This window comes from Oryx dammah, unplaced genomic scaffold (genome assembly GCF_014754425.2).
Source record: "Oryx dammah isolate SB20612 unplaced genomic scaffold, SCBI_Odam_1.1 HiC_scaffold_3, whole genome shotgun sequence".
NCBI lineage: Eukaryota > Metazoa > Chordata > Mammalia > Artiodactyla > Bovidae > Oryx > Oryx dammah.
Genome location: NW_024070187.1, coordinates 82,677,276 through 82,700,463, shown reverse-complemented (window position 1 = coordinate 82,700,463; position 23,188 = coordinate 82,677,276). Strand labels below are relative to the sequence as shown.

The following is a 23,188-nucleotide window of genomic DNA, read 5'->3' as shown; positions in this document are numbered from 1 at the left end:
ACCCCATGTACACATCTCGTATGTGCAGTTATCAGCTCATAGAGAAATTTGTTTCATGTATCTCATTCCCCACTGCCCCCTAAGTGCCCAGTTATTTTGATATAAATCTCAGAAATCTTGTTATGTTATTCTTAAATTATTTTAGTATATAGCTCAAAAATGTAAGGGTGTTTTTTTAAAACAACCACAATATCACTTTCACACCTAAAAATGTTAACAGTTTTTTAAATATCATTGTTCTCTTCAAACACAACTTAGCAATTTGAACTACAGTATTTATATCACTTTCTTTGGGTCAGGAATTAGATGTAATTTTGCTAATACCTCTGGTTGAGCGTCTCTCACAAAGCTCCAGTCAGCATATTGGCAGGGCCTGTAGTCATCTTGATGCTGGGGAAAGGGTCTGCTTCCCAAGCTCGCTCATGTAGTTATTGGCAGGATTCAGTGGCAAGGATATGCCAGTTGACATTCCCACCTCAGTTCCTTGCTGGCTATTGATTGGAGGTCACCATCAGTTCCTTGCCATGTGGCCCTCGCCATAGGGCAGTTCACAGTATGGCAGCTTGTTTCATCAGAGTAAGCAAGCAAAAGATAAGAAGGGAAATGTGCCAGGTCTTTTGTAACCTAATCTCAGAAGTGACATTCCATCACCTATGCTATAGTCATCAAAAGCAAGTCACTTAGGAGATGGGATAGCACAAAGGCCTGAATATCAAGAGGTATGAATCATTGGGGCTATCATAGAAGACTACCATAATCATCAAGTATCTAGTTAGAGTTCATATTTTCCTTTCTTTTCTTTGATTTGTTCTAATCCGCCTCCAGGTACAGCCCATATACTGAACTTGGTTTCTTTTAATCAGTAGATCTCCCTACCCTGATTTTTTTTCCTTCCTTGCAATTTACTGGTTAAAAAATCAGGTCATTTATCACATGCACCTCCATATTTATATATTTGTGTCTCTTCTCTTACTGTAATGATTTGAGTCTTAATGACATGAACCTGATTACTTATTTGCTTTACCCTATATTATATTCTGGGCTTCCCTTGTGGCTCAGCTGGTAAAGAATCCGCCTGCAATGCAGCAGACCTGGGTTTGATCCCAGGGTTGGGAAGACCCCCTGGAGAAGGGAAAGGCTATCCACTCCAGTATTCTGGCCTAGATAATTCCATGGATTGCATAGTCCATGGGGTTGCAAAGAGTCAGACACAACTGAGAGACTTTCACTTTCATTTTATATTCTGCTTGTCTATGACATAGCTATAGAATAACAATTCCAGCATTATTAATATCAGTGTGATTATTGAAAATAGTTTAAGGTGAGGTTTTTTTTTTTTAATCCCTAGTATCCCATCTGGATTTGACAGACAAATTAATTGCTTTCTTAAGTCATGTTAAATAATTCTTTTGTGTAGTTATGCAACAAATTCAAATAGATAGTTTTGCCCATTTATTCATCTTTCTTGGGATCTTTAGGGATTGCTTTTTTAGTTTGATTTACTTTACTATTATATGAGAAATAATGCAAAGTCAATTTATAAAGCAAAGTATATTCAGGTAAGTCTATCTTCTCTCTACCCTATTTTGTCCTTTGTGTATTAGGTCACCTTTTTAATCTCTTTTTAAATATAAACAAATGCATGTACATAGACATGCAGATCTGTACATGTGTGTTTGCACATTTACCCTCACCTGCCTTTCATAGATAAAGTACCATACTTACTTCTACCTAGCTTTTTACCACATATCAGCATATCCTGGTTTTATTCCATAGTGATTTTTTTCATTATTTTTTAATAACTGTATGGATATACATTGTGTAGATGTATCATACATAATTATACATAGTTCTTCATTGGTAGACATTTTTATAATTTCCAGTCTTTTGCTATTACAAATAGTGCTACAGCTACCGCTCTTGTGTGTGTGTGTGTGTGTGTGTATTTATATGTATATATATATCTTTGTATTTTTTTCCAGTGTGTCTTTGTGATAGATTCTTAACAGTAGGATTGCTATATCAAAGGAGAAATGCTCTTGTCATTATGCTAAAGATTGCCAGATTTTTTTCATTGAGGTTTTGTGCTGCTTCACATTCCCACCAGTAATGCCCGATTCACTTCACTCCCACCAGTAAAGCATATTGTCAAACTTTTAGATTTATGCCATGCTGATGAATGAGAAAAGGTATTTCATTCTTGAGCATGCTTAGATATTTTGATGGCCCCTACATATTTCTATTTTGGTATACCCTGTGTCCGTATTTGTGGCTTGTAATATAAGTTTAAAATATCTTTTTTCCAGTTAGTATCTTTCTTACTTTAAACATGACCATTTGGAAAAGTTTATTTATGTGATTTTTAAAAATTTTGTATGTATGTTGATTTATATGACATGCTATGTTTCTAAACTTAAATTCTCTTACGGTTTTTTAAAGTAGCTTTTCTCATAATATAAAGGTGCCATAATAATGTAAGTGCATGGTAATGTGCCTAATGTATTCATTTTTTAAAGTCAACTAAGGTTCAGTACTATCTGTAAAATACATACATACACACCCACAGCAAACATACAGTAAGTTTATATGGAATTACAATATGACCATCATGTTAATTATTATTGACTTAATTGAGAATTGTTATTGATACATGTCATAGTGGAAAGTATTGTTAATTCTTATTGTCATTAGTATACAGCTATTAATAGCTAAAGAATATGGTTATATAAATGTCTTTGTAACTTGGAATTACAGTTTTACTATTTTAAGTAATCAAAACCCTGCTTTTAAGATTTATCTTAGCTCATTTCACAGTTGAATAATGAAGGTATATTCAAGTTAATATAACATTGATCTCTGAAAGAAAATAATATACTGGCATTAAAAAAATATGTTGTGTTTATAAAAGAAATAATAGAAATAAAATAGTTTTTCCATGATCTTTTCTGGATTTCTAGATGTCTGTAGTCATATTATCTGACTATAGACATGAATGGATCTAACTGGATTTTACTTTCTTTCTGTTGTCTAATTACACAGGCTAATAGTTCCAACCCAGTGTAAATAATATTGGAGATAGTGAGCATCCTTGATTTACTCCTGACTTTAACAGATATTTTTCTCCTTTTTGAAGGCACTTACAATTCATGATACAGAAAAATGCCAAGCATGGGATCTAGGAACCAACTTCTTTCTCTGTGAAGATGATGTTGTTAATATAAGAAACAGGTGAAGATAGATATTTTGATGTGTTATCATAGGATTTTTTTTTAATGTTGCAGTTACTTAGAACATTTTCTGAATCTAGAATACCAATTCAGTCTTAGCTATTTAACTCATCACCATAAATTCACTCTACCATAGACAAATACTGACATGTAAATATTTATGTTTGTCAAAATTTTAATATTGTCACATTGCTACTTAGGAATGAATTTCTTTGAGATTGTTAAAGTAGGTCCTTATTATTGCTCAATCATTAAGAGACTGAAGGAGCATTGGCCTATAAGGGTATGTACGTTTTGAGATTGTGTGACTTCCTCTGGAATATGACAGTGTGCTACATCTTAAGATTGTATAGTGTAAGTAACCCTTAGCTTCTTTTCTTCCTCTCCAGTTTAAAATTCCCATTGAAATTTTGTAACATTTAGGTTTCTCTAATGTCTTCAAAGTGTCCAAATTTGAAAAATTGAATGTGTTTATTGAACAAAAGAGTAGTAAAAGTCTTTTTTCTTTTTTGTGTGTATGTGTTTTGTTTTTTTAGGGCTGAAGCTGTACTTCAACATATTGCAGAATTAAATCCATATGTTCATGTCACATCATCTTCTATTCCTTTAAATGAAACCACAGATCTCTCCTTCTTAAATAAATATCAGGTTAGTACTCCATTTTATATTAGATGTTATTGACAGATTCCAAGGTTAAAAGTTGGCTTAAAGCTCAACATTCAGAAAACCAAGATCATGCCATCTGGTCCCATCACTTCTTGGGAAATAGATGGTGAACCAGTGGAAACAGTGAGAGATTTTATTTTGTGGGTCTCCAAAATCACTGCAGATGCTGACTGCAGCCATGAAATTAAAAGACGCGTACTCTTTGGAAGGAAAGTTATGACCAACTAGACAGCATATTAAAAAGCAGAGACATTGCTTTTCCAACAAAGGTCCATCTAGTCAAGGCTATGATTTTTCCAATAGTCATGTATGGATGTGAGAGTTGCGCTATAAAGAAAGCCGAGCGCAGAAGAATTGACACTTTTGAACTGTGGTGTTGGAGAAGACTCTTAATGAGTCCCTTGGACTGCAAGGAGATCCAACAAGTCCATCCTAAAGGAGATCAGTCCTGAGTATTCATTGGAAGGACTGATGTTGAAGCTGAAACTCCAATACTTTGGCCACCTGATGTGAAGAACTGACTCATTTGAGAAGACCCTGATGCTGGGAAAGATTGAAGTCAGGAGGAGAAGTGGGTGACAGAGGATGAGATGGTTGGATGGCATCACCAACTCAGTGGACATGAGTTTGGGTAAACTCCGGGAGTTGGTGATGAACAGGAAGGCCTGGCGTGCTGCAGTCCATGGGGTCGCAAAGAGGCGGACACAACTGAGCAACTGAACTGAACTGAAGGCAAATCATTAAGTATTAATAAAGTACTGATTTAATATAGTCTATTAAGTAGATCAAAATATTCAGGTTAAAAGACTTAGAATAATACCTTTAAAGTGCTTTGTTTTAGGGCAAGGACCTAAGAATTACAAAGCAATTATATCAGTCAGCTATTTTCGCAGTAACGTGCATGAGAAACCACAAATTCAGTGGTTTGTAGCAACATGCATTTCTTTCTCATGCTTCTGGATGTCAGTTGGAATTCAGCTGTTCTAGCTGTACTTGAACTCCTCCACAGTCTGAGTCCTGGTCCGTGAACCTCTCTTCGGGGACCAGGAGGCTACCTGAGACATGGTCTCATACCAGTAGCCGAAATGCAAAGGAGCAAGTGCCACTTTCCAAGCACATTTCAAACCTCTGTTTGTGTTGCTTCCATTAATATTTCATTGACAGAGCAGGTCACATGGTCAAGTCCAAAGTAAAGGAGCAGGAAAGCACACTCTACTCTTCCTAAGGCCATAGGCAAAGAGTAATATATAGCCCAGGTACCTAGAAGTAAATCATATGGATAAACAGTTCAGTCTTCGTTAGGTAACAAATAAAAACAAAAATTTTCAACACCTGGGACGTTCTGAAAGTGACTGCATTTTTTCCTGTGATATTATGAAACCCATTGTCTAGGAAAAAGCACTCCTGTGTTTCTTAAGATCTCAAAACTTCTTACACTTGTGTGACTATATATTTATGCGTTTTCCCCACACACCAGGCAATTTTCCAACTCTGGACACCTAGCTCGGTGTCCTTCAGCTCAGTTCAGTCCTGACACTCTGTCTGGAGAAGATAGTGTCAGATCTCACAGGTTAAGGACTCAGTCCTGTAAGAACCCACATCCTCAAGCCCTTTTCTGATGCCAGTTGCAAGTTCAGGTTGTTACATGTGCTTCTCAGAGCTGGCTAAGAATCAGATGTTTTCACAATCCCTTCCTTAGGTTCAGTTAGTTTACTAAAGCAGCACACAAGCTCAGAAAAACAGTTTACTTACTAGATTATGAGTTTATTGTATTATAAAAGATTATGACTCAGGAACAGCCAGGTAGAAGAGATGCATAGGTCAGGGGATGGGGGATGGGTACCAGGGGTGCCATGTTTCCATGGCCTCTCCAGTATGCCACTTTCCCAGTACCTCCACATGTTGAATCCCCTGGTTCAAGGATTTTTATGGAGGCTTTATTATGTAAGCAAAAATGATTAATAGTATACATTGGCCATTGGTGATTAAGTCAGTTTCCAGCGCAAGAGGTCTGGGAGATAGGATTGAAGGTTCTAAACCTCACAGCCTAAGGTTGGTTCCCCTAACAACCAGCCCCCATCCTTAGGGGCTTCCCAAAAGTCAACTCATTAACATAAACTCAGGTGTGTCTGAAAGTGCTTGTTACGAAAAACAAGACATTTACTTCACCTTTTTCACTGTGAAGATATGTCCCAAAGGACAAAACTAAATATTATAACGTAAGATGCCCCTGAGCTCTTAGATAGGAAATCACAAGAGTAGTAGCAACTATGTGCTAGGAACCTTGAATGAAGACAAAATATGTATTTCTTATTATAATGACAGTATCACACCCACTTAAAGATCATTGTAGATGTCCATTCTTGACTGGAAAACTTGAAATCCATCCTGCTACAGAGATATTTAATAGACTGTCTACAGTAGAATTACTTAATAGACTTCTTTTTCAGTGATTACATGAGGTCAAAATTGTATAAGGGAAATGCCCAGAGACCAAAATTGAGTAGGTAATTAAAAGGAAACCAGTTAACTGTGGCTGTGTTCACTTTCTGGACAGAGTTTGCTTGTCTCAGTTACCACATTTCTTGGGAATTGGGAATGGTCACACAGAAGCTAGATAAAAATTTGCTGTATGAGATACAATATATAATTGAGCCCTACCACCTCTTTCTAACTCTCTGGAACCTCAGAAAGCTACACCCTTAATGAAAAGGTGTATGAGAATCTTTGACCATCAGAATAGGAAATTTGTCTATTTTCTCTTGTTGGTGTTGTTTAGTCACTAGGTCATGTCCAACTCTTTAAAACTCCATGGACTACAGCATGCCAGGTTCCTCTTGTCTTCTACTATGTCCCAGGGTTTTCTCAAATTCATGTTCACTGAGTCAGTGATAGTATCTAACCAACTCATCCTCTGCTGCCCCTTACTTATTTTGCTTTCCATCTTTCCCAGCATCAATGTCTTTCCCATTGAGTTGGCTCTTTGCATCAGGTGGCCAAAGTATTGGAGCTTCAGCTTCAGCATCAGTCCTTCCAATGAATATTCAAGTTTGATTTCCTTGCCGTCCAAGGGACTCTCAAGACTCCTCTCCAACACCACAGTTTGAAAGCAACAGTTCTTTGGCACTCAGCCTTCTTTAGGGTCCAGCTCTCACATCCATACATGACTACTGGAAAAACCATAGCTTTGATTATAAGGATCTTTGTGATGTATCTGCTTTTTAATATACTGTCTAGGCTTGTCATAGCATTCCTTCCAAGGAGTAAGTATCTTAATTTCATGGTTGCAGTCACCATCTGCAGTGATTTTGGAGTCCAAGAAGAGAAAAATCTGTCACTGCTTCTACTTTTCCCCCTTCTGTTCGCCATGAAATGATGGGACCAGATGCCATGATCTTAGTTTTTTGAATGTTGAGTTTCATGCCAGCTTTTTCACTCTGCTCTTTCACCCTTGTCAAGAAGCTTTTTAGTTACTCTACACTTTTTGCCATTAGGGCAGAATCATCTGCATATATGAGGTTGTTGATATTTTCCCTGGCAGTCTTGATTCCAGCTTGTGATTCATCCCGCCCAACATTTCACTTAATGTACTCTATATATGGGTTTCCCAAGTGGTGGTGGTTCTGCTGCTGCAGCTAAGTCACTTCAGTCATGTCCAACTCTGTGCGACCCCAGAGATGACAGCCCACCAGGCTCCCCCATCCCTGGGATTCTCCAGGCAAGAACACTGGAGTGGGTTGTCCTTTCCTTCTCCATTGTGTGAAAGTGAAGTCACTCAGTCGTGTCTGACTCCTAGCGACCCCATGGACTGCAGCCTACCAGGCTTCTCCGTCCATGGAATTTTACAGGCAAGAGTACTAGAGTGGGTTGCCATTGCCTTCTCCCCCAAGTGGTGCAGTGGTAAAGAATTCTCCTAGCAATGCAGAGGATACCAGAGATGCGGATTTGATCCCTGGGTCAGGAAGATTCCCTTGGAGAAGGAAATGACAACCCACTCCAGTATTTTTGCCTGGAAAATTCCATGGACAGAGGATCCTGACAGGCTACAGTCCATGAAGTCTTAAAGAGTCAGACACAACTCAGCACATGAGCACAGCACATACTCTGCATATAAGTTAAATAAATAAGGTGACAGTATACAGCCTTGTCATACACCTGTCACAGTTTGGAACCAGAAAGTTGTTCTATTCCAATTCAAACTGTTGCATCTTGACCCACGTTCAGGTTTCGCAGAAGACAGGGAAGGTGGTCTGAAGCTCCCATCTCTTTAAGAATTTCCACGGTTTGTTGTGATTCACACAGAGCTCTCTGGAGCTCTCGATTAAAGAGAAAAGAAAGATCTTCTCTGGGAGTTCTTAACCATAGGCATGCCTTCACATAAGTTTGATATGAACTTAAATTTCCCAAGCTGAAAACTTAATGTTAAAATGTAGTACTGAGTTGGTGATACACTGGAATGCGAGAAAGAAACAAAACTCAAAGATGTATCCTTTGAGTTATATATGCTCAACCATGTATCCTCAGGCATATATCCTCAACCAGGCCACAGTTTATTCTAATATGTAAAGCCCCTATGAGGCTATGTTCTTAACACAGAATAATAAGATAGGAAAAAGTTCAGCATGATCAAGAGTCAGTGACAATAGAGCTAAACCTCCAAGAATTTCAGAAATAGAATTATTGGATGGGGACTATAAAATGTTCAAACTAAATCTTATAAGAAGAGATTTAAAATACAATATGAAAATAAGATAGCAGTGAAAGCAGTTAGGCAGATATAACAAATAGAACTTTTTGAAATGGAAAAAATAGTCCTAAAAGTTAAAACATTTAATGAGTAGATTAAACAGTGCATATAATAATTAATGGACTGAAGGATAGAGGTGAGGATATTTTTGAGACTACAGCACACTGAAAGAATATATGAAAGAGAAATATATCTTTTAAAGAGAATATATCATTTTTAAAAATGATAGCTTGAGTAAAAAGCTCTAATTCATGGGGTTGGACTTCTAGAGAAAGGCTTATTCAAATAAACGGTGCTTGGGAATTTTCCAGCATTGGTGAAACACAGACCAGGCTCAGTAAGTACTGAGTCTAATAAGATTTGATTTTATCATATTTGACAGCTAATAAGTTAGCCTGTTACAGTTTCATGGATGTTAGCAGGAAACATGAGATTCCTGGGTCAGAGACTAAGGACTTAATTACACCTGAGCTGGTAAGTGTGAGCATGACATTTGCCTTGTTTCCTCCTGCCTTCCTCCAGATCTCCCCCATGCTGTGCAGAGGGCTCAGTGGATGCCTGCACATGTGGTGGGTTCCTTTAGAAGAAAGGAACATTGAGCTAGGGGAACCTGCCTTTTTATAGCAAGCAATGAATAAGCTTGCTCTTTGTCCCAGAGGGAGACATTATCTCATTTTTTGAGTTTGCACCAGGTGAATGCAATCCTGAGAAACAACCCACATAAAGAATGGTCAGAGCCTTGCATTCATGGCAATACCAAGTGGGAGAGCTATGGAGAATTACCTCTCTGTAGGAAGCACGTTGTGTTCTAAGCTAGATAAAACTAAATCCACACCCCGATAGATATTGGTAGTGAAAGTGAGTTATTCATTTCCTGGAACCAGCATCAAGGAAAGCTCCAGACTGCAAGATTTGACCTGCTTAGGCCATTTTTGATAGATGATTGATGGTAATAAAATATTTTGGCCTTTCATGAGTTTTTCAGATATGATAAAATCTGATTATAAAACTTCTTTGCTTATTTCACTGGGTGATGATAAAAAAGTAAGCATTGAAAATGATAATTTGCTGTCTTAAATAACAGAACTTGGTTGTTTCACTAGTAACACTGTCGTAAAACAAAAGGTGTGTTGTAAATCTGTCAAATCTCTGAATAAAAGAAAGCTAAGCCAACTAACCTGCCTCTTGAGAAACCTATATGCAGGTCAAGAAGCAACAGTTAGAACTGGACATGGAACAACAGACTGGTTCCAAATAGGAAAAGGAGTACATCAAGGCTGTATGTCACCCTGCTTATTTAACTTACATGCAGAGTACATCATGAGAAACGCTGGACTGGAAGAAACACAAGCTGGAATCAAGATTGCTGGGAGAAATATCAATAACCTCAGAGATGCAGATGACACTACCCTTATGGCAGAAAGTGAAGAGGAACTAAAAAGCCTCTTGATGAAAGTGAAAGAGGAGAGTGAAAAAGTTGGCTTAAAGCTCAACATTCAGAAAACGAAGATCATGGCATCTCATCCCATCACTTCATGGGAAATAGATGGGGAAACAGTATAAGACTATTTTTTTGGGCTCCAAAATCACTGCAGATGGTGATTGCAGCCATGAAATTAAAAGACGCTTACTCCTTGAAAGGAAAGTTATGACCAACCTAGATAGTATATTGAAGAGCAGAGACATTACTTTGCCAACAAAGGTGCATCTAGTCAAGGCTGTGGTTTTGCCAGTGGTCATGTATGGATGTGAGAGTTGGACTGTGAAGAAAGCTGAGTGCCGAAGAATTGATGCTTTTGAACTGTGGTGTTGGTGAAGACTCTTGAGAGTCCCTTGGACTGCAAGGAGATCCAACCAGTCCGTTCTAAAGGAGATCAGTCCTCGGTGTTCTTTGGAAGGAATGATGCTAAAGCTGAATTACTTTGCCACCTCTTGTGAAGAGTTGACTCATTGGAAAAGACTCTGATGCTGGGAGGGATTGGGGGAAGGAAGAGAAGGGGATGACAGAGGATGAGATGGCTGGATGGTATCACCAACTTGATGGACGTGAGATGGAGTGAACTCTGGGAGTTGGTGATGGACAGGGAAGCCTGGCGTGCTGCAATTCATGGGGTCGCAAAGAGTCGGACACGACTGAGTGACTGAACTGAACTGAAGCCAACTAATGTATCTTTTTAAAAATGTAATTGTTATCCTTTTAAACTAGCATTTAATTTATACTCCGATGAGTAGCTTAGCAGCTCCATGGCAGTAACAGATAAAGGAAAATCTCTAATCATTTGGGATGCATATATACCATAGAGAATGTTAAGGTTTGCTTCTAATTGTGAAGTCTGTACTGGTAATTGAATTCAGTGTGGGCAGGTTTTTCCCTGTATGTCCTATGCCATTTTATGTAAGGGACTTGAATGTCCACAGGTTTGGGTTCTGGAACCAATCCCTCTGTAGGTACCTAAAGATGGCAGTATATGTTACATTCACTTTTGCTGTTCTATATCTCTGAAGGTGTTAACCTTAAAATGGAATACAGTAGATTAGTATTTTTTACAAAGAAAACAATGTATTTTTAGCAGAGTGCAAACTGGGATGCTTCTGAGTTAGTTGTGCACTACCAAAATAATTGTTTATTTTCTAATCTTTAATTTCTTTAATCTTTCTAATCTTTAATTTCCTTTTCAACAGTGTGTAGTATTGACGGAGATGAAACTTTCATTGCAGAAGAAGATCAATGACTTCTGCCGCTCTCAGTGCCCTCCAATTAAGGTGATAATATCACTTAATAATGACACAGTTTACCAAAGGAAATGCACTTTCACTACTAGAATTTATAACTTTTCAGTGAATTGCATAAGAAACTTTTTACATGAGTAATATTTTTAATTTTGATTTTCAAAGTGTGGTCCAAGGACACTGAGAGTCCCTGAGACCCTTTCTCAGGGTTTGCAAAGTCAAACTATTTTAAAAATATTATTGAAATGTTATTTGCCTTTGTCACTTTGATTCTCTTATGGGGTGCAGTAGAGTTTCCAAAGTCTACTTGATGGTGATATCATTGCTCTGACAGCTGAAGGAATGTGTGTTTGTGTTGGCTTTTCTTTCTAACACGGTGATTATCAGTAGATATAACCCACATAAACAAAAGCTCATTGGATCGTCAGTAATTTTTAAGAACATGAAGGGATCATGAGACCAAAAAGAAAGAACTGTTGAATTGTAAAAGTAGAATAGAGGTGGCCAGACCTGTTAAGGGCTAATACAGTAAGGAGTCCAAGTGAGAGATGCTGGTGCCTTTTTCAAAAGAGATGAAAATAGAGATTGTGAGAAGTTGTTGAATTTGAAGTATCTTTTGTAAAAAAGACTAATGGATTGAGCCTGGATAAATGAGAGTTGTGAAGGAAAGAATGATCAAGAATGACTCTTGAGATTTTTATCCAAAATAATTAGATAAGTAGTGATGACACTCAGAAGACTGGAAAGAGGTCTAGATGGGGTAAATCATAATTCATCGCCTGCAACTGAATACATACTACTAACTGCACTTATTTGTTGGAGTCCTTTATTCCTTTGGAAAAAGGAAAATGGTATTTGTTCCTTTGAGATAGGCACTGAACTATCACCATACTGTATCAGATAGATGTGCTGAAAATTTTTGGACTGTGGTATTTACATAGCATATATATACATTATAGAACATTTTTGCCATAGTTCATAAATTATTAAGATGAATAAGATATACAGTAGTCATTAAACTTCAAACAGGACAGAGAAGTTTTATAAAGTAATTATGCTGCTGCTAAGTTGCTTCAGTTGTGTCCAACTCTGTGCGACCCCATAGACGGCATCCCACCAGGCTCCCTCGTCCCTGGGCGACCCCATGAACTGTAGCCCACCAGGCTCCTCTGTCCATGGGATTTTCCAGGCAAGAGTACTGGAGTGGGATGCCATTGCCTTCTCCAATTATACTAGTTTACAAACTAAAATTTTTGTTTGTGTGATTGATACATTTATTCATAAAGTTGTTTTGCAAAGAAAGAAATTGTTGTTGAGTTTGCCAACTTAAAAAAAAAGTTTCTAACTTTCTTCTGTTTCATGACTCATAAAGAATGCTGTAAATAGCTATTTCACTAGTAAAGGCAGTGCATGATCAAGTAGAAGGTAATCTGTTAACCGTTTTATGACTTTATCTGATAGGGAGTATAAGTCATTTTAATGAGCTACAATTCTTATGCCCAAATATAAATAGGCTAGTTTTTCTAGGGAAACTATCAGTTTATACGGTATCATGTGTGTTACAGATTAAGAATTTTTCTTTATTATCGGTATCTAAAAACTAAGCACAAGAACAATTTCTTTATATTTTCTTAGAACAGAGTGTGTGTGTGTGTGTGTGTGTGTGTGTATAAAATTCACTTTCAAGAACACATTTACTACTGTGTTTAAGAATTTGGTTTTAACCTTTCCTGACTTTGATGTGCTCTGTTCCTCAGTCCCTTTTCTGCTGACTCACTCTTAGCTTTTAGCTCTCTTTTGTTTTCCTCTAACTATACCACTTTTGGTGAATGGACACTCCATTATGCTTTTCTAAAATGAAAAACAAGAATTCACTGCCAGACTATTAAACCAAGGTATCTCTTTCTTATATTCTGTGCTTGATTTTTAGGATAAGGCAGGAGTTTTTGTTATTTAAAAATATCAGAATGTCCAATGATGTGGTGATGTTGCTTCTAGTTTTGTGACACTAATATCCAGTCCTAAATACCTGAACTCTTGATTCTGAAACCACTTTACAAATAATTTATCATATTTGTGATCACTTTATATCTCAAAGAATATGCTTAATTATAAATAAAATTGTCACCAGGGAGTCCAAAGATAGTTGAGTTTTTTTTTTCTTTATATAAATGTATTAAGCTTGAACTTATTTTTTCATTTCACAGTTCATCAGTGCAGATGTACATGGAATTTGGTCACGGTTGTTTTGTGATTTTGGTGATGAGTTTGAAGTTTTAGATACAACAGGAGAAGAACCAAAAGAAATTTTCATTTCAGATATAACGCAAGTATGATGATATATGTGTATTATTGTTTATCATTGTTTTTAAGTTGATGTTTTAAAAAGGTAATATTAGCAAAATATTGTAATACCCAGTCTTTTTTATTTGATTAAAATTGAAATTGGAATATTAAGAAAGTATTCTGGTTTCCATCTAACATTTAATAATTGGTAGATCAGCATTTGCTGATGTCATTAATTTTAATTTTGTTCTATGTCATGTTCCTATGGGACATTAATTGTGAGTCAGTGTTTACTGAACAATTTATTGTGTCAGGTAATAGATGTATTACATTTGCCATAAGTCACTTGGCCCAACACTCTTGACTCCAGGAAGATGGACACTTAAGTCATCACAGACAAAAGCTTTTCTAATTTGAAATATTTCTAAAACATTATTTGGAGGAGGATGAAACCTTAAGAGTTAATTAACTGTCAAATCAAAAGGTCTGAATTTTCTAACTGTGTTCTCTTAATGTCATGCAAGCTTAATTTTTTATTACCTAAAAGAATTGGAGAAACTATTATGATCCACTTTTACTACTGTTTCCTTTTAGCCTAAATCACTAACTTTATTTGCACTTTTTATAATCAATTTACATTAAAGCTCAAAAGAAGCCAAGTACAAAGGAGTGAAAGTATACTTTGAATAGTATTTGTGTTTCTGTTTTTATGCTTTATTTTTAAACCCAGTGTTAATGTTAGTATTCTCACCACTTTTTAAGGCAAATTCATTAAAAAGTCATTTTTTGTATCTGTTTGCTTACAGAATGGTTTGTTCAGCCTTTTACCTTCCCTAGTTATTGTTAGTTTGTCCCTGAGAATATTATAAAGTTAGAATAAACTTCAAGGAATCTTGTATTGCACTGATATTTTCTTTTATTAAACAGTACAGGAAATATGGAAACTAGCCATAAAAAATCTGAAAAATATCTTATAGTCTTCATTTAACTTATCTGCAAGTCATTTCTCCTTCTTAAGGTCCTTATGAATTCTATTATTCTTGAGATATTATTAACAGTAAACCCACATTACATTAATTTTTTCTACATGTTTGTGGTCTTAATTGTTTTTCTTAAATCATTAAATAGCAAGAGAATTTTTAGAATCTACACAATTATGACAGAGAGTAATAATTCCATTAGGTTTTATGTAAGTTAAATTACTATCACCTTATTTAAGCAATGGTTGGATTATATGCAGTTAGGAAATTTCTAGTTGTCTGTTGTATCTCATGCACCCTCTTAGATGAGATAAGCTAATTTCTTCTATTTTTACCTTATATTCAAGGCTATATACTATTTCTTTGATTTAAAGTGTTGCAGCTTTATACTGTTAATACAACTTTCCTGGCACTAAATTTCCATCCTTCATTCTTAGACTTCTTTTATTTTCAAAGTTAGACTCATCTTTTATGTACACAGTCTTTCATGTTGTTGTTATTGTTGTTCAGTCTGTAAGTCATGTCTGACTCTTCATGACCCCATGGACTGCAGCACACCAGGCCTCCCTGTCCTTCAGTATTACCCAGAGTTTGCCCAAGTTCACATCCACTGAATCAGTGATCCTGTCCAACCATCTCAGCCTCTGCTGCTCTCTTCTCCTCTTGCCCTCAATCTTTCCTAGCCTCAGGGTCTTTTCCAGTGAGTTGGCTTTTTTTGTTTTAAGTGGCCAAAGTACTGGAGCTTCAGCTTCAGCATCAGTCCTTCTGATGAGTATTCAAAATTGATTTCCTTTATGACTGACTGGTTTGAGCTCCTCAGTGTCCAAGGAACTCTCAAGGGTCTTCTGTAGCACCACAGTTTGAAAACATCAATTCTTTGGTGCTCAGCCTTCTCTGCGGTTCAACTCTCACATCTGCACATGTGAGACCATAGTTTTGATTTACAGCCCTTTGTTGGCAAAGTGATGTCTCTGATTTTTAATATACTGTCTAGGTTTGTCATTGCTTTCCTTCTAAGAAACCAGTGTCTTCTAATTTCATGGCTGCAGTGATTTTGGAGCCCAAGAGAAAATCTGTCACTGCTTCTACTTTTCCCCCTTCTATTTGCCATGAAGTGATGAGTCTTTAATAAATGACTTTAAAACATTGAGTCACTTTGAGTATTTTTTACAAATCACAGGAATCCTTGAATTTGTGAAATATTTGAACTGTTTGTGATATTTATTTCTGCTCAACATAGAAATTATAAACATTCATAATAAAATGATACGGTTGTCACTGTTTTGTGACAGTTCTTTAAATATTTGTATTTATGATGGAAGGAGAAGAATGGCTTGCAATTTTAGTTGTTTTGAGAATTTTATGATAACATGGTCCTTTTTATGTGAGATTTGGAATTTGTATAAAAAAGGACTATGTGAACTTGTTTTTACTCTTATTTCTAGGCTAATCCTGGCATTGTCACTTGCCTTGAAAATCGTCCTCACAAACTTGAAACAGGACAGTTCCTAACATTTAGAGAAATTAATGGAATGACAGGCTTAAATGGATCCACACAACAAATAACTGGTAAGTTTATGTTTATTAATTTGTTTATACTTATTCATTATTCAGTGCATTTATAGTTCAGACACTCTACTTTTTGAGAACACACCATCAACTCAAAGGGGGTGATCCAGTTCTTCACCTCAAGACATTCAATCCAACTTGTTGTTCAGTCACTCAGTCGTGTCCGACTCTTTGCAACCCCATGAACTGCAGCACACTGGGCTTCCCTGTTCTTCATCATCTCCTTGAGCTTGCTGAAACTTATGTCCATTGAGTCAGTGATGCCATCCAACCATCTCATCCTCTGTCAACCCCTTCTCCTGCCTTCAATCTTTCCCAGCAGCATCAGGGTCTTTTCAAATGAGTCAGTGCTTCACATCAGGTGGCCGGGTATTGGAGCTTCAGCTTCAGCGTCAGTTCTTCCAATGAATATTCAAAGTTGATTTCATTTTGGATTGACTGGTTTGATCTCCTTGCAGTCCAAAGGACTCTCAAGAGTCTTGTCTGACACGACATTTCAAAAGCCTCACTTCTTTGGCGTTCAGCTTTCTTTTTTCTTTTTTGCATTCAGCTTTCTTTACAGTCCAGCTCTCACATGCATACATGACTACTGGAAAAAACCTAGCTTTGACTATATGGACCATTGTCAGCAAAGTAATGTTTGCTTTTTAACATGTCTAGGTCTGTCATAACTTTTATTCCAAGGAGTCAGTTCAGTTCAGTTCAGTCGCTCAGTCGTGTCCGACTCTCTGTGACCCCATGAATCGCAGCACACCAGGCCTCCCTGTCCATCACCAACTCCTGGAGTTCACTCAGACTTAAACGTCCACTGAGTCAGTGATGCCATCCAGCCATCTCATCCTCTGTCGTCCCCTTCTCCTGCCCCCAATCCCTCCCAGCATCAGAGTCTTTTCCAGTGAGTCAGCTCTTCGCATGAGGTGGCCAAAGTACTGGAGTTTCAGCTTTAGCATCATTCCTTCCAAAGAACACCCAGAGCTGATCTCCTTCAGAATGGACTGGTTGGATCTCCTTGCAGTCCAAGGGACTCTCAAGAGTCTTCTCCAACACCACAGTTCAAAAACATCAATTCTTCAGCACTCAGCTTTCTTCACAGTCCAACTCTCACATCCATACATGACCACTGGAAAAACCATAGCCTTGACTAGATGGACCTTTGTTGGCAAAGTAATGTCTCTCCTTTTCAATATGCTTTCTTGGTTGGTCATAGCTTTTCTTCCAAGGAGTAAGTGTCTTAATTTCATGGCTGCAATCACCATCTGCAGTGATTTTGGAACCCCCCAAAATAAAGTCTGACACTGTTTCCACTGTTTCCCCATCTATTTCCCATGAAGTGATGGGACCAGATGCCATGATCTTCGTTTTCTGAATGTGAGTGTTAAGCCAACTTTTTCACTCTGCACTTTCACTTTCATCAAGAGGCATTTTAATTTCTCTTCACTTTCTGCCATAAGGGTGGTGTCATCTGCATATCTGAGGTTATTGATATTTCTCCCGTAAGCATCTTTTAATATCATGGCTTCATTCACCATCTGTAGTGATTTTGGAGCCCAAGAAAACAAAGTCTGTCACTGTTTCCATTGTTTCTCCATCTATTTGCCATGAAGTAATGGGACTGTATGCCATGATCTTAGTTTTTTGGATGTTGAGGTTTTTTTCTTAAATTAATGATTCTAATTGGAGGATAATTAGTTTACAATATTGTGATGATTTTGCCATACATCGGCATGGATCAGCCACAGGTAGACATCCACAGGTGCACATGTATCCCCTCATCCCAAACCCCCCACCCCATCCCTCTGGGTTGTCCCAGAGCACCAGCTTTGAGTGCCCTACTTCATGCATCAAATTTGCACTGGACGTCTGTTTTACTTATGGTAATATACATGTTTCAGTGCTATTCTCTCAAATCTTCCCACCCTCACCCTCTCCCACAGAGTTCAAAAGTCTGTTCTTTATATCTGTGTCTCGTTTGCTGCCTTGCATATGGGATCGTTATTACTGTCTTTCTAAATTCCATGTATATGCATTAACATACAGTATTCGTGTTTGTCTTCCTGACTTACTTCACTCTTTATAATAGGTTCCAGTTTTATCCACCTCATTAGAACTGACTCAGATGCATTCCTTCTTATAGCTGTGTAATACTTCATTGTGTATATGTACCACAACTTTGTTATACATTCATCTGCCAATGGACATTTAGGGAATGTTGAGTTTTAAGCCAGCTTTTTCTCCCTCCTCTTTCACCTTCATCAAGAGGCTCTTTAATTCCTCTTCACTTCTGCCGTAACGGTGGTGTCATCTGCATATCTGAGGTTATTGATACTTCTCCTGGCAATCTTGATTCCAGATTGTGCTTCATCCAACCCAGCATTTCACACGATGTAGTCTGCATATAAGTTAAATAAGCAGGGTGACGACATACAACCATGATGTACTCCTTTCCCAGTTTGTAACCAGTCCATTGTTCCATGTCTGGTTCTAACTATTGCTTCTTGACCTGCATACAGATTTCTCAGGAGGCAGGTAAGGTGGTCTGGTATTCCCATTCTTTAAGAATTTTCTACAATTTATTATGATCCACGCGAAGTAAGGAGATACTAACATTAGACAGTGGTGTTACAGAGAAAAGGAATTCTGGGAACTCTAACCTTAGCAAGGATCCCTGCTCAGTTTTGGTAGCAGCAGTAGGGTTGGGGTATCTTGATTATAACTGGTTGCATTGGCTTAGAAAGATGGTGATAAGAGTATTCTGTGCAGAAGCAAACAATAAAAAACAAGACAGAATTCAAGGAACTTAAAGACATAGCAGCTCTACAGTGGGAGTTGAGATAGCAAGAGACATACTGCTATCTCATGGTAGATAAGTGAACATTCTGACACCTTATTTATTCACACATTAGGGAGTGCAAAAAAGGGAGCAAATTTTGGAGAGAAGATGAGTACTAGGCTCTTTAGGTGAGGTGACAGTGAAGTATTCAAGTGAAGATACTTTTTTGTTCATTGACTTGGAGAAAAGGGATGAATGAATGTTAAGTGCAGGCAGATTTGTGGGCTTATTGGCAGGAAACTGAAGGAGTCTGTTTTGTTAGTAGACTAAGGTGAAATCATGACCCAAAGGAGAGAGAAGGTGCCAAGGCCAGAGATCTGAAGAGAATAAACAGTTTTAAAAATCGAAAAGTTACCCGGTTTCATTTAAGGCCATTTAAAATCGAAGAGAATGCATTTATGGCATCATTAGTCTTCATAGTTTATGATTTTCTCCAGTCATGTGTAAAAGTGTTAAAGACATTGCTTTACATTGTGTAACTCACAGACAGCATGTTTACACCTGTTCAGCTGAAAGTGACTCAGTTTTATCTTTAGGGCATCTGAACATGTAATTATGTCATCAGTGTATAGACTGGTGGTAAACTGATTGCCTTTTTTTTGTTTTAATGACTACAAAAATGGATCCTTAGGAGAGAAAAAAAGACAGTCGCTGTTACGAGCTCTTTATAGCAAAACAATTTTGAATCTATTTTTAAGAAGCTTTGGTAATAAATCTATTGTATTTTGTTTCCAAGATTGTATCTAAATATGTAAAATACAGGTTCAGATCATTGATAGTGAAAATTTTGTGTCTATTTTTACATAAATTGACTGAGTTATTTAAGAGTATCCTTTTTTGTCTTGGGGTCCATTCAGTGGTGGACTGTGGTGCTGGATCCAAATCTTGGGGCTATATTTATGAAAGGAGAAGCCACTGGGTAACAAGAAATGAAAATTTAAAAACCCACATTTTGCATGAAAAATTCTTTGAGCAGAGAAAGAATATTTAAGTAGAGTAGCAATCGATGAGTCTTTTTGTCCCCTGATATTTATTAATTGATAATTTACTGCTTTAAAGTAATTTTCCTGTTACTTGAAAACCATTTTTAAATGACTAAAATAGTATATGCTTATTCTTGATATAAATTGCTAACATCCAATGAATCATCGAAAAAGCAAGAGAGTTCCAGAAAAACATCTCTCTGCTTTATCGACTATGCCAAAGCCTTTGACTGTGTGAATCACAATAAACTGTGGGAAATTCTGAAAGAGATGGGAATACAAGACCACCTGACGTGCCTCTTGAGAAACCTGTATGCAGGTCAGGAAGCAGCAGTTAGAACTGGACATGGAACAACAGACTGGTTCCAAATAGGAAAAGAAGTACGTCAAGGCTGTATATTTTCCCCCTGCTTATTTAACTTCTATGCAGACTACATCATGAGAAACGCTGGGCTGGAGGAAGCACAAGCTGGAATCAAGATTGCCGGGAGAAATATCAATAGCCTCAGAGATGCAGATGACACCACCCTTATGGCAGAAAGTGAAGAAGAACTAAAAGCCTCTTGATGAAAGTGAAAGAGGAGAGTGAAAAAATGGGCTTAAAGCTCAATATTCAGAAAACTAAGATCCTAGCATCCGGTCCCATCACTTCACAGCAAATAGATGGGGAAACAGTGTTAGACTTTATTTTTTTGGGCTCCAAAATCACTGCAGATGGTGATTGCAGCCATGAAATTAAAAGACGCTTACTCCTTGGAAGGAAAGTTATGACCAACCTAGATAGCATATTCAAAAGCAGAGACAGTACTTTGCCAACAAATGTCCGTCTAGTCAGGGTTATGGTTTTTTCCAGTGGTCATGTATGGATGTGAGAGTTGGACTGTGAAGAAAGCTGAGTGCTGAAGAATTGATACTTTTGAACTGTGGTGTTGGAGAAGGCTCTTGAGAGTCCCTTGGACTGCAAGGAGATCCAACCAGTCCTTCCTAAAGGAGATCAGTCCTGGGTGTTCATTGGAAGGACTGATGTTGAAGCTGAAACTCCAGTACTTTGGCCACCTGATGCAAAGAGCTGACTCATTTGAAAAGACCCTGATGGCTGGGAAAGATTGAGAGCAGGAGGAGAAGCAGACGACAGGATGAAATGGTTGGATGGCATCACCGACTCAATGGACATGGGTTTGGGTGGACTCCAGTAGTTCCTTGTGGACAGGGAGGCCTGCCGTGCTGCAGTTCATGGGGTCTCAAAGAGTTGGAAACAGCTGAGTGACTGAACTGAACTGATTCTTGATATGTGAATATATATATATGTTTATTGTTTATTTTTTATTTATTTATTTATTTTTAATTTTTACTTTACAATTCTGTATTGGTTTTGGCATAGATTGACATGAATCCACCACAGGTGTACATGCGTTCCCAAACATGAACCCCCCTCCCACCCCCCTCCCCACAACATCTCTCTGGGTCATCCCCGCGCGTCAGCCCCAAGCGTGTCATATCCTGCATCAGACATAGACTGGCATTTCGATTCTTACATGATATTATACATGTTTCAATGCCATTCTCCCAAATCATCACACCCTCTCCCTCTCCCTCTGAGTCCAAAAGTCCGCTATACACATCTGTGTCTTTTTTGCTGTCCTGCATACAGGGTCATCATTGCCATCTTCCTAAATTCCATATATATGTGTTAGTATACTGTATTGGTGTTTTTCTTTCTGGCTTACTTCACTCTGTATAATCGGCTCCAGTTTCACCCATCTCATCAGAACTGATTCAAATGTATTCTTTTTAATGGCTGAGTAATACTCCATTGTGTATATGTACCACAGCTTTCTTATCCATTCATCTACTGATGAACATCTAGGTTGTTTCCATGTCCTGGCTATTATAAACAGTGCTGCAATGAACATTGGGGTATATGTGTCTCTTTCAATTCTGGTTTCCTCTGTGTGTATGCCCAACAGTGGGATTGCTGGGTCATAAGGCATTTCTATTTGCAATTTTTTAAGGAATCTCCACACTGTTCTCCATAGTGGCTGTACTAGTTTGCATTCCCACCAACAGTGTAGGAGGGTTCCCTTCTCTCCACACCCTCTCCAGCATTTATTGCTTGCAGATTTTTGGATCGCAGACATTCTGACTGATATATGTTTAAATAAGAGTTAAAAATGAGTACTGTTTCAGACCTCGCCCCTCTATTCCAGAATTAACGGCAACTAAGTTCAATGTTTACTCTGATGGTCTTTTCTGTCTAGTTAATGTACAAGGCTTGTTTATTTAATTGAATTTTTTAAATAAATCATTCAAAAAAAAATACAAGGCAGATGTTTACAATGAAAACTTTAATGGCCACTTTTGGGCTCCCTCTCATTCTTATCTGTTCATTTTTCTTAGTTTATTAGATGCCCTTCCAGGCTTTCCTTAGGCATTTTTAGATGCAAGGTAGCACCTTATGAATAGAAACCCTTTGTGTTTCTATTAAACTAAACACCTCAATGGTCTTTTCACATCATTAATGTAGAATAGTCTTCTCCTCTCCCCTTTATGGCTCATAGTATTTCATGGTCTCTTGAATATGGTATAGTATAATTTTGATTTGCGTTTTATATATTATGAATGAAGTTAAGTATCTTTTCTTAAGCTTTAGAGCTATTTCATTTTCCTTTAATGTGAGTCATCTATCCTTTACCCATTTTCTTAATGAGTATTATTGATCATTTTCCCCCAAACTCCTAATATATGGGGCATATTTGCTAAAGGTTGTTTTTTTTTTTTTTTAATATGATTCACAACAATTTTTTTGTAATGTGGCATTTGACTTTGTGATGGCTTTTACTGTGTGTATATGATGTCAAAGTTTTCCATTTTTTCTTGGATGCTTTTGAGTCATAATTAGAAATGCCTTCCTTAGTGCAAAGTTTTAAAGAAATTTTTATCCCATACTCCTATCTAATAATCTTTTTGACATTTAAAACTTCTGTCCATTTGAAGTACTTCCCCACGTGACTTTTTTCCCAAAAAATTTATTGAGTGATCTTTTTTTACTGGTTTGTGGTACCACCTTAATTTTGTCTTTTGCAGGTCTTTTACTGAATAAACTTTCTGCCTTTCTATTCATGAGCCAGTATCACAGTTATATTATTATCAACTATGTATATAACACATAC

General features: G+C 37.4%; 1 protein-coding gene and 1 long non-coding RNA gene across 2 annotated transcripts in view; one reads left to right on the top strand and one right to left on the bottom strand.

Annotated features, from left to right (window-relative positions):
- Nucleotides 1-23,188, top strand: part of UBA6 (ubiquitin like modifier activating enzyme 6) — a 90,071-nt gene that overhangs the window by 26,901 nt on the left and 39,982 nt on the right. The window contains exons 5-9 of the mRNA XM_040238290.1: nt 3,134-3,228; nt 3,764-3,875; nt 11,323-11,403; nt 13,578-13,700; nt 16,082-16,205. Coding sequence (XP_040094224.1) covers nt 3,134-3,228; nt 3,764-3,875; nt 11,323-11,403; nt 13,578-13,700; nt 16,082-16,205 — 535 coding nt within the window. The remainder of the gene's footprint in view (nt 1-3,133; nt 3,229-3,763; nt 3,876-11,322; nt 11,404-13,577; nt 13,701-16,081; nt 16,206-23,188) is intronic.
- On the bottom strand, nt 68-18,139 carry LOC120862178. The gene is made up of 3 exons (XR_005720709.1): nt 17,986-18,139; nt 6,058-6,062; nt 68-79 (listed from the first exon to the last, which is right to left on the bottom strand). It is a non-coding gene; the product is annotated as an uncharacterized LOC120862178 (long non-coding RNA).